This window comes from Rattus rattus, chromosome 1, assembly GCF_011064425.1.
Source record: "Rattus rattus isolate New Zealand chromosome 1, Rrattus_CSIRO_v1, whole genome shotgun sequence".
Classification (NCBI taxonomy): Eukaryota; Metazoa; Chordata; class Mammalia; order Rodentia; family Muridae; genus Rattus; species Rattus rattus.
Window position 1 is genome coordinate 271,682,808 of NC_046154.1, and position 14,307 is coordinate 271,697,114.

The 14,307-nt window shown below is 53.3% G+C and overlaps 1 protein-coding gene across 1 annotated transcript in view; it reads right to left on the bottom strand.

Annotated features, from left to right (window-relative positions):
- Positions 1-10,080, bottom strand: part of Kmt2d (lysine methyltransferase 2D) — a 39,241-nt gene extending 29,161 nt beyond the window's left edge. Inside the window, exons 1-12 of the mRNA XM_032886113.1 lie at positions 9,897-10,080; positions 5,740-5,825; positions 5,440-5,566; positions 5,051-5,274; positions 4,845-4,954; positions 4,567-4,729; positions 4,141-4,306; positions 3,933-4,047; positions 3,656-3,813; positions 3,333-3,478; positions 1,763-3,196; positions 565-1,673 (exon numbers count right to left, since the gene is read on the bottom strand). Of these exons, the coding sequence (XP_032742004.1) occupies positions 565-1,673; positions 1,763-3,196; positions 3,333-3,478; positions 3,656-3,813; positions 3,933-4,047; positions 4,141-4,306; positions 4,567-4,729; positions 4,845-4,954; positions 5,051-5,274; positions 5,440-5,566; positions 5,740-5,788 (3,801 nt within the window). The 5' untranslated portion in view covers positions 5,789-5,825; positions 9,897-10,080. The remainder of the gene's footprint in view (positions 1-564; positions 1,674-1,762; positions 3,197-3,332; positions 3,479-3,655; positions 3,814-3,932; positions 4,048-4,140; positions 4,307-4,566; positions 4,730-4,844; positions 4,955-5,050; positions 5,275-5,439; positions 5,567-5,739; positions 5,826-9,896) is intronic.
- Positions 10,081-14,307: the final 4,227 nt, after the last annotated feature.

Sequence of the window (14,307 nt, forward strand, 5' to 3'; positions counted from 1 at the left end):
TGAAGAATCTAACAGCATTTTAAAATGACCCAGATGTCCCACTCAAAGGACAGAAAAAAACGGGCTGGAGAGGTGGCTCAGAGGTTAAGAACGCTGTTCTTCCAGAGGTCCTGAGTTCAATCCCCAGCAACCACATGGTGGCTCGCAACCATCTGTAATGGGATCTGATGCCCTCTTCTGGTGTGCCTGAAGACAGCAACATTGTACTCACATAATACTCACAAAATAAAAGAGGAACTTTAAAAAAACAGAAAAAAAGTCAAAGTTCCAAATACTGACAAATACTGAGGAGTAGCCTTGCCTTCCAAGAACAGACACCACAGGAGAAGGACAAAAGCAACAAGAAATGACTCCAGAGTACCGAGTTTTCAGTCCCAGTTGTATTTCTGAGTGGCCATGAACCAGGGTAAATCATTTACCTCCTCTACGCATGGCAGTCAGCGAAGTTGGACTACAGGATCTATAGTCTAGGCTGCACAAAGTCAAGTGCAAAGGTAGCGCCAGGCTCTGACTCATGGCAGGCAGCAGGAGCTTGAGCACATCTGGGGCACAAGAGCCTCTTACCTGTTTGATTCGGGACCGGGCGGGGGAACTGCGCCGCCGCCCTTTGTCCCCCTCAGCTTTGCCTCCACTGGTGGCTGTCCCAGTGTCACACAACAGGGAGTCATCAGTCTCTGGCAGCGAGTCGGTGCAGAGGCGCAGGGAGCCCTCATCTCGGGCTGGACTAACATCTGTAGACACTCCCAGCTCCATGGACAAGGAGCCAGCTCCCTCAGGGTCAGGAGAGCCCAGGAGGGGCTCTGAACCAGGAAAACTGGCACTAGCATCACCCTGGCTCAGATTAGAGATCTCATTGACGATGTCGGATTTGATGAGCGTGGGTGGCATGGGGGCCATTGGTGCACCAGGCTCCTCCTGCTCTTCACAGGGTGAGCCCTGCTCTGCCTGTTTGCATTCTGGGCCATAGACCTCCATAGGGGTCACAGGGAGCAGCTCCTCAGGGTCCAGGAGCACAGGAGAACCTTTAAGTTCACTAGCCAAACTGCCAGAGTTCTGTCCAGTCCGTGACTGCAAAGGATCAGCATCAGTCCCATCTAGGGGGGTTGTGTCTTCTCCCAAGCCAGAGAAGTCATCCAGGGCTGGGGCAGGGCTGGGGGCAGGGCAAGAGAGGTCCCCCATAGGGGATGGCAGAGGACTGGTGGCCCTGGGTTCCAAGGCTGGGCACTCAGGCTCTGGACCCTTCTCAGTCTCCATCTCGTGCAGCCCAGCTTCACCTGAGACACCCACCTCCTTCTGCACAGGACTCAGTGGGGAGGGAACAGAGAGGGGCAGGGCAGGAGGTGAGCAGTGGGAGGGAGGAGGGGTTGGAGGAGGCAAGGAGTGCTGAAGGAGCGGAGAGCAAGGTGGTGGGAGCGGCCCCATGAGGATCGGAGAAGCAGGCCCCATCGGGGAGCCCGGAGATGGGGGAAGAATCATGGGGGGTACAGGCTCAGGGTCAGTGCAGTTGGCTTCTGGTGGAGGGCTGATAGGTGTCTCGAGGATGGGGGCCGCCAACGGTGACTCAGGGTCACTGTCCCCTTTGGCACCAAAGGGGTACTCTAGCTCCCCCAAAGGAGACAAGGCTGGAGGGGCTGCAGCTGGGATAATGGGTGAGAGTGGAGGAGGAAGAGGATCTGGGAAGAAGAGAAAATGAGGCTCTTAGATTAGATGTGCCATAGTGTTAAGACTACCCCAAAGTAATGGGACAATACTACCTCCTTACCTGGTGGCATCAGCTGAGGTGACAAGACTGGCTCCCCCGACAGGGACAAGGGCAGCTCCTCAGGAAGTGGGGATAGAGGTGGTTCCCCAGGCTCAGACAGGGCTGGCTCTCTAAGCATTGGGGATAAAGGTGGCTCCCTACTTGGGGGAAACAAGGACAGCTCCTTGGGTGCAGGACACTGGCTTGGTTCCTCAGGAGGCTCTTGAGGCTGAGGAGAGCGGTGTAGTTCCTCAGGCTGCGAGTACAGGCATGGCTCCTCAGGCATGGGGGACAGGCATGGCTCCTCAGATTGGGGAGACAGGTGGAACTGCTTAGGCTGAGGGGACAGGTGTGGTTCCTCAGGCTGAGGGGACAGGTGTGGTTCCTGAGGCACAGGGGACAAGCGCAGTTCCTCAGGCTGAGAAGATAGGCAGGGCTCTGCAAGCACAGGGGACAAGCATGGCTCCTCCGACTGTGGGGACAGCGGCAGCTCCTCGGGCTGGAGACAAAGTCGGGGCTCCTCAGGCTGAGGAGACAGGTAGGGTTCCTCGGGCTGAGGGCAGAGTCTCAGCTCCTCAGGCAGTGGCGACAAGGGTGACTCCTCCATCGGCAAGGACATAAGTGAGTCCTCTGGTGGTGGTGAAGCAGGTGACTCTTCATGGGGAGGGGACAGTTGGGAAGCTTCAGGTGGAGGTGAGGCAGGAGAGTCCTCCGGTGGTGGGGACAGTCGAGAAGCTTCAGGTGGAGGTGAAGTGGGAGAATCTTCAGGTGGTGGGGACAGGGGAGATTCTTCAGGTGGTGGGGACAGCCGTGATACCTCAGGCAGAGGGGACAGATGTGACAGGACAGGCAGAGGCGAGAAGCGTGATACCTCAGGTGGGGGGGACATGGGTGAATCTTCAGGTGGGGGAGACATGGGCGAGTCCTCGGGGGGTGGGGAAAGCCGTGATGCCTCTGGAGGTGGGGACAGAGGAGAGTCCTCTGGTGGAGGAGATAGGGGAGACTCTTCAAATGGTGGGAAAAGACGAGATGCCTCAGGTGGAGGGGACATGGGTGACTCTTCTGGTGGAGGGGACATGGGCGACTCTTCGGGTGGTGGAGACAGGCGAGATGCTTCAGGTGGCGGAGAAGAGGGCAGTTCCTCTGGTGGGGGGGACAGAGGAGACTCCTCAAATGGTGGAGATAGGGGTGAGGCTTCAGGCGGTGGAGACAGGGGTGTGTCTAGTGCAGGAGATGGGGGAGACTCCTCCAGTGGAGAAAAAGGTGATGACTCAGGGGGTGGAGAAAGGGGTGACTCCTCGGTTGGTGGGGACAGGCGAGAGGCCTCAGGTGGTGGAGATGTTGGTGATTCTTCAGGTGGTGGAGACAGGGGTGACTCCTCAGGTGGGGGCAGCAGTGGCATCTCCTCATTTAGGGGAGCCTCCAACTGGGCTTCAAGTTGGGTCCCTTCTCTCCCTGTAGACACAACACATCGTCTTCCTACCTAGTTCAGATCGAACTCTACAAAAAGTGCAGGGTCTGAGGCAAAGCAAAAACTTTCTCTGGCCACAGAACAAAGGATTAACTTCAGGGACCTTTACGCCCTACTCACCTAGTGGTTTGGCTTCACATTGCAGGGGCCCCGGTTCCTTGGGTTGCACAGAGGTCACGTGTGCGCCTTTTGGCTGCCCTTGGCATGTGACGTACAGAGCGCTGGGCTCCTCGGCGGGCGTCTCACCAGGCTCTGGGGGTGAAAATCTGCAGAGGGTGCAGGGGAGCAGGCACTGTGGCTCTCTCCAGCTAACGACTCCTAGGAGCCTACTGGGCCGAGGTGTCGGTGGGCTGGGCTGCACTGCAGGCTGGCTGCCTACTTAACCCAGCCCCTTCAGTCTCACCCCTCCTGATGCCCTGTCCTGAGTCAGGTGACACACTTACCTGCCACAGACAGCTGGGTGCTGTTCAGCAACAGGAATGACAGGCTGGCTTCCCTGGACTTTATGACAGCGGTGACAGAGTGAGTAGTTCTCAAACCACTCGGAGCTGGGATTCAAATCCGCTGAGCCTGCCCCACAGGCCCGACATATCCGGCATGTCTAGGGAAGCGAGAAGGCAAGACAGACACTAGCCAAAGCACAGCTGGAGACAGGCATGCACGTGACCACGAGCCCAAGGCGACTGTGGAGGTGCTAAGGGGGTATCAGCAGACACTCACCTTACACTTCCACGAGTGAGCGGGCAGGTCCTCAATGGGTGGCTTTAAGCAGAAGGTATGGTACCCTTTGTCACACGTCTCACAGACCAACATTTTAGAATCATTCCCAGGTTTCCTAAAAGGCACAGGACACATTGTTGGATCCCTCCTAGCCTCATTTTCTATCCAAACTTTGCATATGGCTACTCTTTAGCCCTCACACTCTTACCTGCAGGCTTGGCACACTTTGCATTCAGGGCACTGCCAACCGGCACGCTTGCGAGCAGTCAGAGCAGTGTCCAGACAGGCTCCATGATAGTGATGCCCACAGCTGGTACAGAAGAACAAGTCACACAGCTCCCCTGGCCCATCACACACTGCACAGTGAGCCTCCTCTACAGTAGGAAGGAAGGAACGTCCAGGTCAGTGACGGAGAGCTCATGCTACTCAAGACAGTCACACAGAGCTAACAGGTATACTAGTCTAGGCACTGCAGACACTGGAGTGTCTACAGATAGGCAAATACGGGCAGAGACCCTGTACTCACAAAGTTTGCATCTATTTTGCGGGGACAGAAAGACTATGGTTTCTGACTGAATAACGGTTTGTGGAGTACCAAAGTCAAAGGCACACTCGGCCCCCTTTGCTCTCTCACCCAAATGTGCAGCTCTGTCACTGTGCTCCGGGCAGAGCAGCTGCAGTGTTCTCATGGATAAGAAGGAGCCACTGGCAGTCGCACAGGGAAAGTGGTAAAGCCGTGAACATCCGGGTGAGCGGCAAGGAACGGAGGCACCAAACCTGGCGCAGTGGGAGCAGCGCTGCAAAGAGGTGAGAGCCTCAGAGCCAACCAGCTCAACAAAGGTTAGCCGCTAGCCCTTCCCCAGTTCTGCCCACTCCGCCCTCACCTACGCGATCATTTGACCTTAACCTTACCTGTGAGATCCCTGAGAAGACGGCCTTGTCCACACCACATAGTTCTGGGCCCTCCTGCCCCAATACACCTGCTGACCATGCTGCACACCAATGATGTGCCCAGCAGTGCCCTTGATGGGTAGAATGAGGTAAACATAGAGGAACAGGTTAACACTGTGACCAGCTCAGGACGACCCAGCCTCCACCCTGCTTCCAAACCCACTTACCTCCAGGCTCTCCTAGGTGGGCAGGCGTAAGGCCCTCAGGGAAACCAATTTGTGATAGGTCCTCATTGGGCAGCACTGCCTCACAGGGACCTGAGCTTCCCCCAGAGGATACCACTGGAAACCCGGGCCAGTCAGATGGCAATTCAAAGCGCTGCAGCTCCCTCTGCCCATGCAGACTGGGCTCCCCACAGTTACAGAGAGCACAACGCCGTGCTGGACCCCCACTGTGGACACACAGACATCAGCACCATGGCAGTCAACACCCCTCACCCCCTGTAACCCTGTGATTTGGCAAACCCGTGCATCCTACTCACACTTCTGGAAAGCCCTTGCCTCTCCAATCAAATCCCTGTGTGCCCATAAAGCCCCGTTTTCCACAAACAAGTTACCTGCAGTCATGAGGCGGCTTCTGAAGCCTAGAACTCCCAGAACTGGGGACTGAGACCTCCCCGATACACAGGATGGGAAAGTGTGGCTCAGTGGCACCTGGCTTCTCAGGGGCTGCAAGTCCATCAGCTGAATGAACAGAGAGGAGATGGCATTTAAACTTTTGTCTGAAAGAACAAAGTTCTTCAGCGATCTACCTGTGTATTTCAGACTGAGCCAGGATTTGTGCCAGGACCAGAAATAAAGGGCTACCCCTGAGGAGCCAAAAGCTGTCAGCAAACTAGGAGATGAGTCCTCCTCACCTGCCGGGTCTGAATCTTTATCTTCAGCAGGCGGCTTCTGGCTGTCCATCCCTCTCTCCGACTGGGCAGGGCCCTCTCGGGGAGACCTGTTGGTGCCAAAAGATACTTGTATGTCCACTAAGCTTCCCCAGTGAGCCCTCTTCCCATTATAAGAAGTCAGTTAATGGTAAGCAGACCCTTTAGATATCAGAGACAAGCCTTGTCTACAAATCTCTGTCGTAGTGACTAGGGAATTCATTTTCTGACTCTTACCCCACTGCCCACTTCTCCTCCAAGCACATACCTCCTTCTCTCATCCTGGATTCTCAGGTGTCCATTCCATTTTCCCACTTCCACCCGCCTCTGTAACAGTTCCTAGGGCAATCATTCCAACTAAAACCACATCCATTGCCTCATCTTAACCCCTGGCCTATCCCTGGCCTTTATTCTTAGGTCTCAGGTCAGCTACCGTCTTACAGGCCTGAACGTTGCAACCCACTTGACCCAGAAGTCTTAGTCATGTCAAAATCCCTCTCACAAAAAGTAGAGTCCTAGGTTCTTGCAAGAGAGCCAACACAACACTAATCTAAAGGATAGCTATGAATGGATCTCCACTGCTTTTAACAAGGATATCCCAAATACAACAGAAGGAACCTCGATTGCCAGGCATATGAAACTCAGGACCACCACTGGCCCCAGCCTTAAATGAGCCCTGGGTCTCACCTAACATGAAGGCCTCAGGTTTGTTGCCCTTAGCAACGCCAACTGCCCTTCTTCCTTAGATGCTCCTAGTTAACAGAAGTGGGCCTTAAGAGTTACTGAGCATGTGTAAGGAGGCCTGGGGCTAAGCATGCTGGGAGTTGTAGTCTCAGGAAGCACACTGCTACTTGGAGGAGGGCTAAATGGGGCAGGACCTAACAGAGCAGAATAGTTTCCTTCCTCTTAAGTCAAGCTGGGTTTCCAAATACTCAAGAGTTAACGGTCCCTCTTTCCTTTTTCATATAGTCCAATATATCTCAAAAACCAAATGAAACACGCTAAAGCCTCATCAGAAAACTTAAGACTCATGCAACACTGGGTGTATTTTTGTTGCCCTCCAAGGCAGCACACTGAGGTAGAGTACAAAGACTGAGAGGAGTCGAAAGTAAGAATTACAGATGCTAGGCCTGGTGGCAGACACTAATGACACCATAACTTGGAAGACAGAAGCAGAGGGATCAAAGGCAAGTTGGAGAACAGCTTGGTCTACATTGAAAGCTCCAAGCCAACCAGAGCTTCACTGTGAAACTGTTTAAACAGACAAACATTCCCAAAATTATGAATAGGAAAGAAACCCCACATAAGAAAGCCGAGACGGGATTAGTGCCTGCAGCTGGTGGTAGACCTTCTCACCAGTGTCTAGTGCTTGTAAAGGTGGTGGTGTGAGGTAAGAAGACTCCCTTAAAAACAACTGTAAATGATAAAGGTCTGAACAATTCATCTCCCCTTGTTTAGTCAGTGACCACACCAACCTGGGTACAGATAATCCTGTCCTCTAACACTGGAAGGCAAATACCACAGCCAATCACCGCAAGGGAACCCTCCAAGTGCTTGATGACCAGTAAATCAATTCCCAGCTACCACAGTATCAGTTTCCTTCCCTGAGCTCACAATTCCACTCCCAAATGTTGACGATCCCCTGTGAGCCACGTGGAAGTAATGATGCTACTTTGCTTTTTCCTTCTAACTCTCTGAACCTGCCAGAGAAGGAGCAGCACATCACCTGACACCCATCACCGCCATTCCCAAAGCACCTCTTCCCAAGCGTCAGGCGCAACAGTCCATTTGCAGGAAGGCAGGGTGCTTATCTGGCTGCTTACAGCACATGCTCTGAGATTCAAGTCAGGACCCTCTTGACACTCAACCCCTCAAAGCCTGGTCGAACCAAAGGTCCACAAGGACTTTAAAAGTTTTCCAAATGTTTGTCATCTAACCATGTCTTCCTAACAGATCCTCTTCCAACTTTGTTCTCAGAGTTGAGGCCAAGGGAGCCACAAACAGCAACAAATAGAAGGCAACAGTGATGATACAGTGGGTAGGAGGGCCGCCTGACACAAGGCCAGAGGGACACATTCCTCGGCCCTCCCCCAAGCGCAGCTCTCTCAGGCCGCTAAAGCTACAGATGCCCAAGAAAGTACAGAAACTACCTTCTTCATCTATCCTTGAGGGTCAGAGTAGAAACCCCGAAAAAGGAAGCACCCCACTCTCAGACCCATGGACCAGCAAACTGTCCTTTTTCTGTACCATAAAGAATCCAGGGACATCTCCAAGAGGCCTGAAACCTTAGCCTCTTAACTACTCAAGCTTTCGGCCCAGCGTCTCTACCAAAACACCAAGTACCATAGCAATCTAGTTCCTGGAGGCATCTGAGCAAAGAAAGGTTCCCCTGTCCCATCATTCATAGCCGGTAAACAGAGGCACACATATATCCCAGGGGGCTTTCCCTGGATCGAACTAGGCTAATAATACCTGGGCCAGGCTTGCTCTGAGCTAGGGAGCTGACACTCCGGAGTCTTAGACCTGAAACGCCCAAAACAGCAAGAAAGGTGGCAGAGATTTACTCCAACCACTCTCCTTCCTGTGTTCACCCTAGACCAATAAGATTTCACTCCATTTTCTCTGCAAGGGAGGAAATGGAGGCTTGGAGGGGTGAAAGGCTGGAGACGGCCTGAGTGAACCAACAGTTCTTCAGTGGGACTCAGGACTTCCTGGTTCCCAGCTAGGAAATCAAACCACACCTCTCTCCACCCCCATTTTTGGGTCAGCCTTCTAGGAAGGACCCAAATGGTAACACATTGTCCCTGGGTAGCCTAGGTGGCAGCCAGAGCTAACAAGATACTGTCCCACCTAAGGTTGTTAACCTAAGAGCAGACTAGAGAGGCAGAGGCCACAGATGACAGCTCACCTTACTCCACACCCCTATGCCACCTCCCAGAAATCTTTCAAGGGCAAACCCCCTACTTTCCCCTTTCTGAGACAAGACTCAAGGAGACTGAGCAAATGTATTTTGGAGGGGGTGGAATGAGGGAGCAAAATGCACTAGCCAAATTCCTGCTGGGCAACTCGACAGGTGTGAGAGAGGCTGTCCCAGCCCAGGGCCCAGAGGTTGAGGCGGGAGGCTCATGCTGTACATACACACCCCTTCTCCCCAGCACCTCCTACCAGGGCTGGAAACACTGGCTTCCAGCAGAAAAGAGCATAAATAAAGTCATTTCTCCATCAAAGACGTGCAAGCTACCCTATTCTGCACAGCCGGGGCAGCACCTGAGAACTATTTACCACTCGGTAGCCTGAAAAGCATTGTAGAGGTCTGGCAGGGGCTTTCAGGATTGGCCAGGGACTCATGGGCAGCTAACTCTACACTAGGCCCGGAGAAAGCAGGAGACAAAAGCCATTTTTTTTGCAGCCCACATTCGTAGAGAACAGATCTCAACGGCCTCTTCTATAATCCCCCAGAGATTATGTCCATCCCAAGAGGAGGGGAAGCAAAGCAGGCTAAGACACCACTAGGCCTTGCTGGGGTCACTTTGCAAGGCAGAGGTAGTTAAGTTGAACCGCAGGGACGGAGTTGCCCCAGCTCCCCTGTTCCCCGCTTCCCACAAACCCGACCCTGGTGAAGGACCCAGGGCTCCTTGAGTTCCCCACAAATTGTTTTGGGTGCCCAGGTGGGTAGGAACAACATTAAAGTCCAATCTGGCAGTAAGTCCGACCTGGCAGTGGCACCCCCCCCAAAGTAGTTCTGTCCCAAGGAACCCTGGGGGTGGGGGTGGGGGTAGGGGTGGGGGTGGGGGATAGTAGCCTGGGATTGGTGTTGGCACTGGCATCGGGGCCTGGGTTCTAGTTTGGTCGAACTCCCTCAACACAAAAATAAACAGGCAGAGAGGCTATCTGGACATGTTCCCAAACTCCTGTAGTTCCCTGAACCCCCAATCTTTAAAGAGGCACACCCCAAGAAACCAGGCCTCAGTTCTGCCGTGGCAACTGGCTCAGATTCCCCTTGACAGACCCTGCCAAAGGAACCCTCCCCAGCCCTGGCACCCCTTTCTCCAACCTAAAGGCCAGCACCGGCCAAGATAGTCCATCTGGCTGTGCCCCCAGTCCAACCCTTTCTGGGCCCAGGCCGGGCGGACTTCACTCACCTCTTCACAGGGCGATCCAGAAATCCTCATCCGAGAACATGGCCAGAGCCCGGGCCGCTCCCCGACCTCCAACCGCCAGAGCGAGCACAGCCGCCCCCCACTCGGGGGGGCTTAGGGAGGCCAAGAACGGTAAATCCAGGTCGGAGTGGTCACCCTTCCCCCGGGTTTTTTTAAAAAAAAAAAAAAAAAAAGCAGCAAGAATCCAAGAGGGGCTCTCTGCCTCGGGTTCCAGCAGTTTAGGTTTCCATGAACAGCCCCAGGGCGGCGAATCCCGAGCGGACACAAAGAGAGCACCGGTGGCTTTGATCTTGGGCAAGCAGGCTCCGCATCCGCGTCGCGGGGCGGCCTCTCAGTCCTAGGGCCCGGCCAGCGCCCCGGCCGCCCGCGCCGGGCTCGGGCGGAACGTCGAGGCTCTCCAGATGGAACGTCGAGGCGCCTCCCCAGCAGCCCGGAAGGAATGCCGCGCCGCGCCGCGCCGCGCGCCGGGCCCGGATGGAACGTGAGCCCCTCGCAGCCGCGCCGAACCCCTCTCCCCGCCCGGCCGGCGCCCCGGGGCCGCGCGAGCTACGGCGACGCGGAGCCGGCGGGGCCGAACCTGACACACACCCAGCGCCGGGCTCCGCGACCCCGAGCGTCCCCCCTCGGCGGCTTCGAGCCCCCCACCTTCTGCTCCCCCCGGGGAAGGGAGGAGGGTTGGTGGGCGAGGAAGAGGAAGGGGCGGGCGGTGCGAGCCCTCTGCCCGCTCCCCTCCGGCCGCTCCAGGCCCAGCGCTCGCCTCCCTTCCCCTCTGGCCTCGGGAGCTGCCCCGCCCCCGGCCTGGCCGGCTGTGGTCCGCAGCACCCCCTAGACCCCCGGCAGGCTCTGATCGCGGGGGGTCTAGAGGTGCATGGTCCAACCCCGGCTCCCGGCGCCGGGGGGTCAGGAAACTGAGCGGAAAGTGGGGAACGAGGCAGCCATTTGCAACCGGAGAGGAAAGTAGTGCAGCGCGGCGCCGCTCCGCCTCCCCCCTCCGCCTCCTGCTCGGCCGGTAGGGTGGTTCCTGCGAAGAGGCTTTTTCCTCGCCTGGGATCTGGGCAGCGGTCGTAGAGACTCGTGGAGCGTCCGACGCGAGATCCAGGGGGGCCTTTTGCTTGAGGAACCCCGCTCAAGAAGGGGAGAAAGGAGAAGAGGAGGCCCTATTTTGTGTTGGAGCGGGGCGGCGGAGGGGTACAGCCCTCTTGGAGGAAAGGCTGTGACTCTGCAGTTCTACGCACACGCTCAGGGATCCCTCCGCCGCAGATTAACCCCGACTGCGCCAGGCTGGCCGCCGGGCAGACACGTGGGAATAAAGCCCCCCTCTTCTTCACCCCGGCCCAGGAGCTGCCTCCTTTACCTTCTGGGTGGTAAAGCTGGGATTCTGACCACTTTTTTATTCTGTTCCCTAAAGTCACTGACCCTTGGAACTCCTTGCTTTGGCCAGGCACAATCTTTGCCAAGGGGGGTTGGGGGGTGGAAAGAGCCTGGAGATTGGCTGCAGCTCTGCATCCTGGGAACTGGAGTCCGCAAATGGAGAAAGTGAGGCACGGTGCCTGGCGCTGCAAAGGGTGGGTTCTTGCCACGTTTGGGGGCCGGAAGAAAGCTGGACGACTCTCAGGTCTTCTAACTCCAAGACCCTTTGGTGCAGAAGTATTGTCGGTGTCCTCACCATCCCCAACCAACCACTTCCCTACCAAAACATCAATGTAGTGTGTCCCCACCCCATATTTAATTTTCCCGAAAATCTTCTAAACCTGTCTTTTTTTTCTTCCTTAAACTAAGATAAATACTCTGCTACTTGGTTGGAATATTGTTAATCTGGATAAGACCCTCAAACTCCTGCACTCCAAGTCTGGGAGATAGGAAGACTAGAATTTCCTTTCTGCATAGACTGTATACATGGAATAAACAGGTTGAGACAAATTAACTGTGTACTGGATACTTTATATCCCCTTTTTTCCTCACCAAGATTGTGGAATTATCTCCATATCGCAAGTGAAAAGGATGAGGCTAAACAAGAGGAAATCGCCCAAGGAATCACTCTGAGAAGTTAACCCTTAATGCAAACCAGAGGGAACATCCCCCCCCCATAGTTTAAAAAAGAAAAAGAAAAAAGATTTAAGGGTCTATAAGATGGCCTGGAGGGTAAAAGACACTTACTGTCAAGCCTTAAGACCTGAGTTCCATCCCTCTGGCCCACACAGTGGAGGGAGAAAACTGAATCCAAATTGTTCTCTGACCTTCACAGGTCCAGGATGCTCCCCCCACCCCCCTCGCACGCACACACAAATGCACAAGATAAAATAAATGTAACTTTTAAAAAAAGATTTAAGAGGAAAAAAGCAAAAAGAAACTGGCAAGTAAGGTCTGAGTCTACTTCAGTGGAAAAAGTACAGCATGGTTCGTTCTGGTGGGAATGTGCTTTATCCTCAGAAAGAGCCACTAGATACATGTAGCTATTGAGTACTTTGAAACGTAGGTGGTGCAACTCAGTAACTTAATTATAACTATGTTAGTCCTAACCTTGTGAGATTTCCATATTGGACGTGTGGATCTGGCCATGGTGGAGGAGAGATCAATAGCAGGCACATCCTACTATCTGTACATAGCGTCAAGGTTTCTAGTCTGATTGCTAAAGCCAATTTCAACAAAATTCTTAGAAAAGAAACTTCAGGTGATCCCACAAAGTATCTCAGCTATAGTACAAGTTTATCTAGGAATTGAAAAGTCGAAGGCATCTATCTCCCCATTGCCTAGACCCAAAACTGAAAAGCAGACCCCCCACTAGAAGATAATACTAATTAATCTATCATGGACTATCCTAAACCTTGGGTATATTACCTCAGTTCTCATGGGCGGGTGTCATGGTCTTATGTAACACTGACCTGGAATCTGACAAGGCTGCCCCTCAACTGGAGAGACAACCCCTGTTACTTCTCCCTCCTGAGAGCTGGAATCACACACGGATGTACCACCCGGCCCCTCATTCCCTCTTTTATCCTCTTGAGAGAGACTTAAAAGTTTTATTTATGACGTGTAGTTCTGTGAACTTCTATGTACTATATAGACCCTCCGGAAGTCAGAATAGGCCATCAGAGCCCTTAAAACTGGAGTTACAGGTGGTTGTGAGCCACTGTATGGATGCCTGGAACAACAAAACCTAGGTCCTCCCCAAGAGCAGTGAGCCCTCTTAACCACTGACTCCTTTTATTACAAGCTCTTGAGCCAAGTTTGACACTGCAGTCCTATGACCTAGCACTTGGGATGTGAAGGCAAAGGATGATGAGGACTTCAAAGTCACTCTCTAAGCTGAGGTGGCTCCGTAGGAAGTTCGATACCGCACCTCATGAATTTGATTCCCAGGACCCAGAGTGGATGTAGAGAGCCAATTCCTGAAAGTTGTCCTCTGACCTCCACACTTGCTACCTGTCACACACACACACACACACACACACACACACACACACACACACACACCACATTCACACAATCTCATCAAAAGAACGACACACAAAAAGATTTTAAAAGAAACACCATGCTTGTGTTCTCACAATCTGTGATTCACACTCTGGAACCTGTAGTTGTAGCTATTGGGAAGGGGAAAGCAGGATCAGCAGACTGATGGGCAACTAGGGAAGGAAACGCTATTTCAGTCCATTCAGAGGCTGGGTTGGTCATTCAGTGGCTAAGAGCCCTCCTTGCTTGCTTGGTCTTCCAGCAAACCTAGGTTTGGTTCCCAGAACCGACTTGGTTCACAACCATCCCTAACTCCATTTCCAAGAGGTCTGATGCCCTCTTCTGGCCTTAGAGGACACTGCTCAGATGTGGTGTTGAGATGTATGTAGGCATAACACTAAAAAAACATTCATAGAAAAGAATTCTTTGTTTATTCAACACAGGTTTTCCCTGTATAGCCCTGGCTGTCCTGGAACTTGCTCTGTAGACCAGGATGGCCTCAAACTCAGAGATCTCCCTGCCTCTGCATCCCAAAGTGCTGGGATTAAAAGTGTGTGCTACCATCGTCTAGCTAAAAATAAATCTTTAAAAAAAAAAAATTTATAACTGTTCAGATGGCTCAGGGGTTAATGAGTACTTGTTCCTCTGGAGGACCTAGGATTCATTCCCAATGGTGGCTCACAACATCTATAACTCTAGCTCCAAAGGATTTGATGCCGTCTTCTGATTTCTTTAACACCTAAAAAATACAGCACAATTCCAAAGGTGCGCAAAGCACAAAAAGATGACCAAATAGATAAAGGACTCTAGGCACCAGGCACGCTGGTGATGCAGACAAGCAGGCAGGCAAAACACTCAAAGATAAAAATTAGTAAGGCTGGGGCTAGAGAGAGATGATGGCTCAGCAGCTTAGAGCACTGACTGCTCTTCCAGAGGTCCT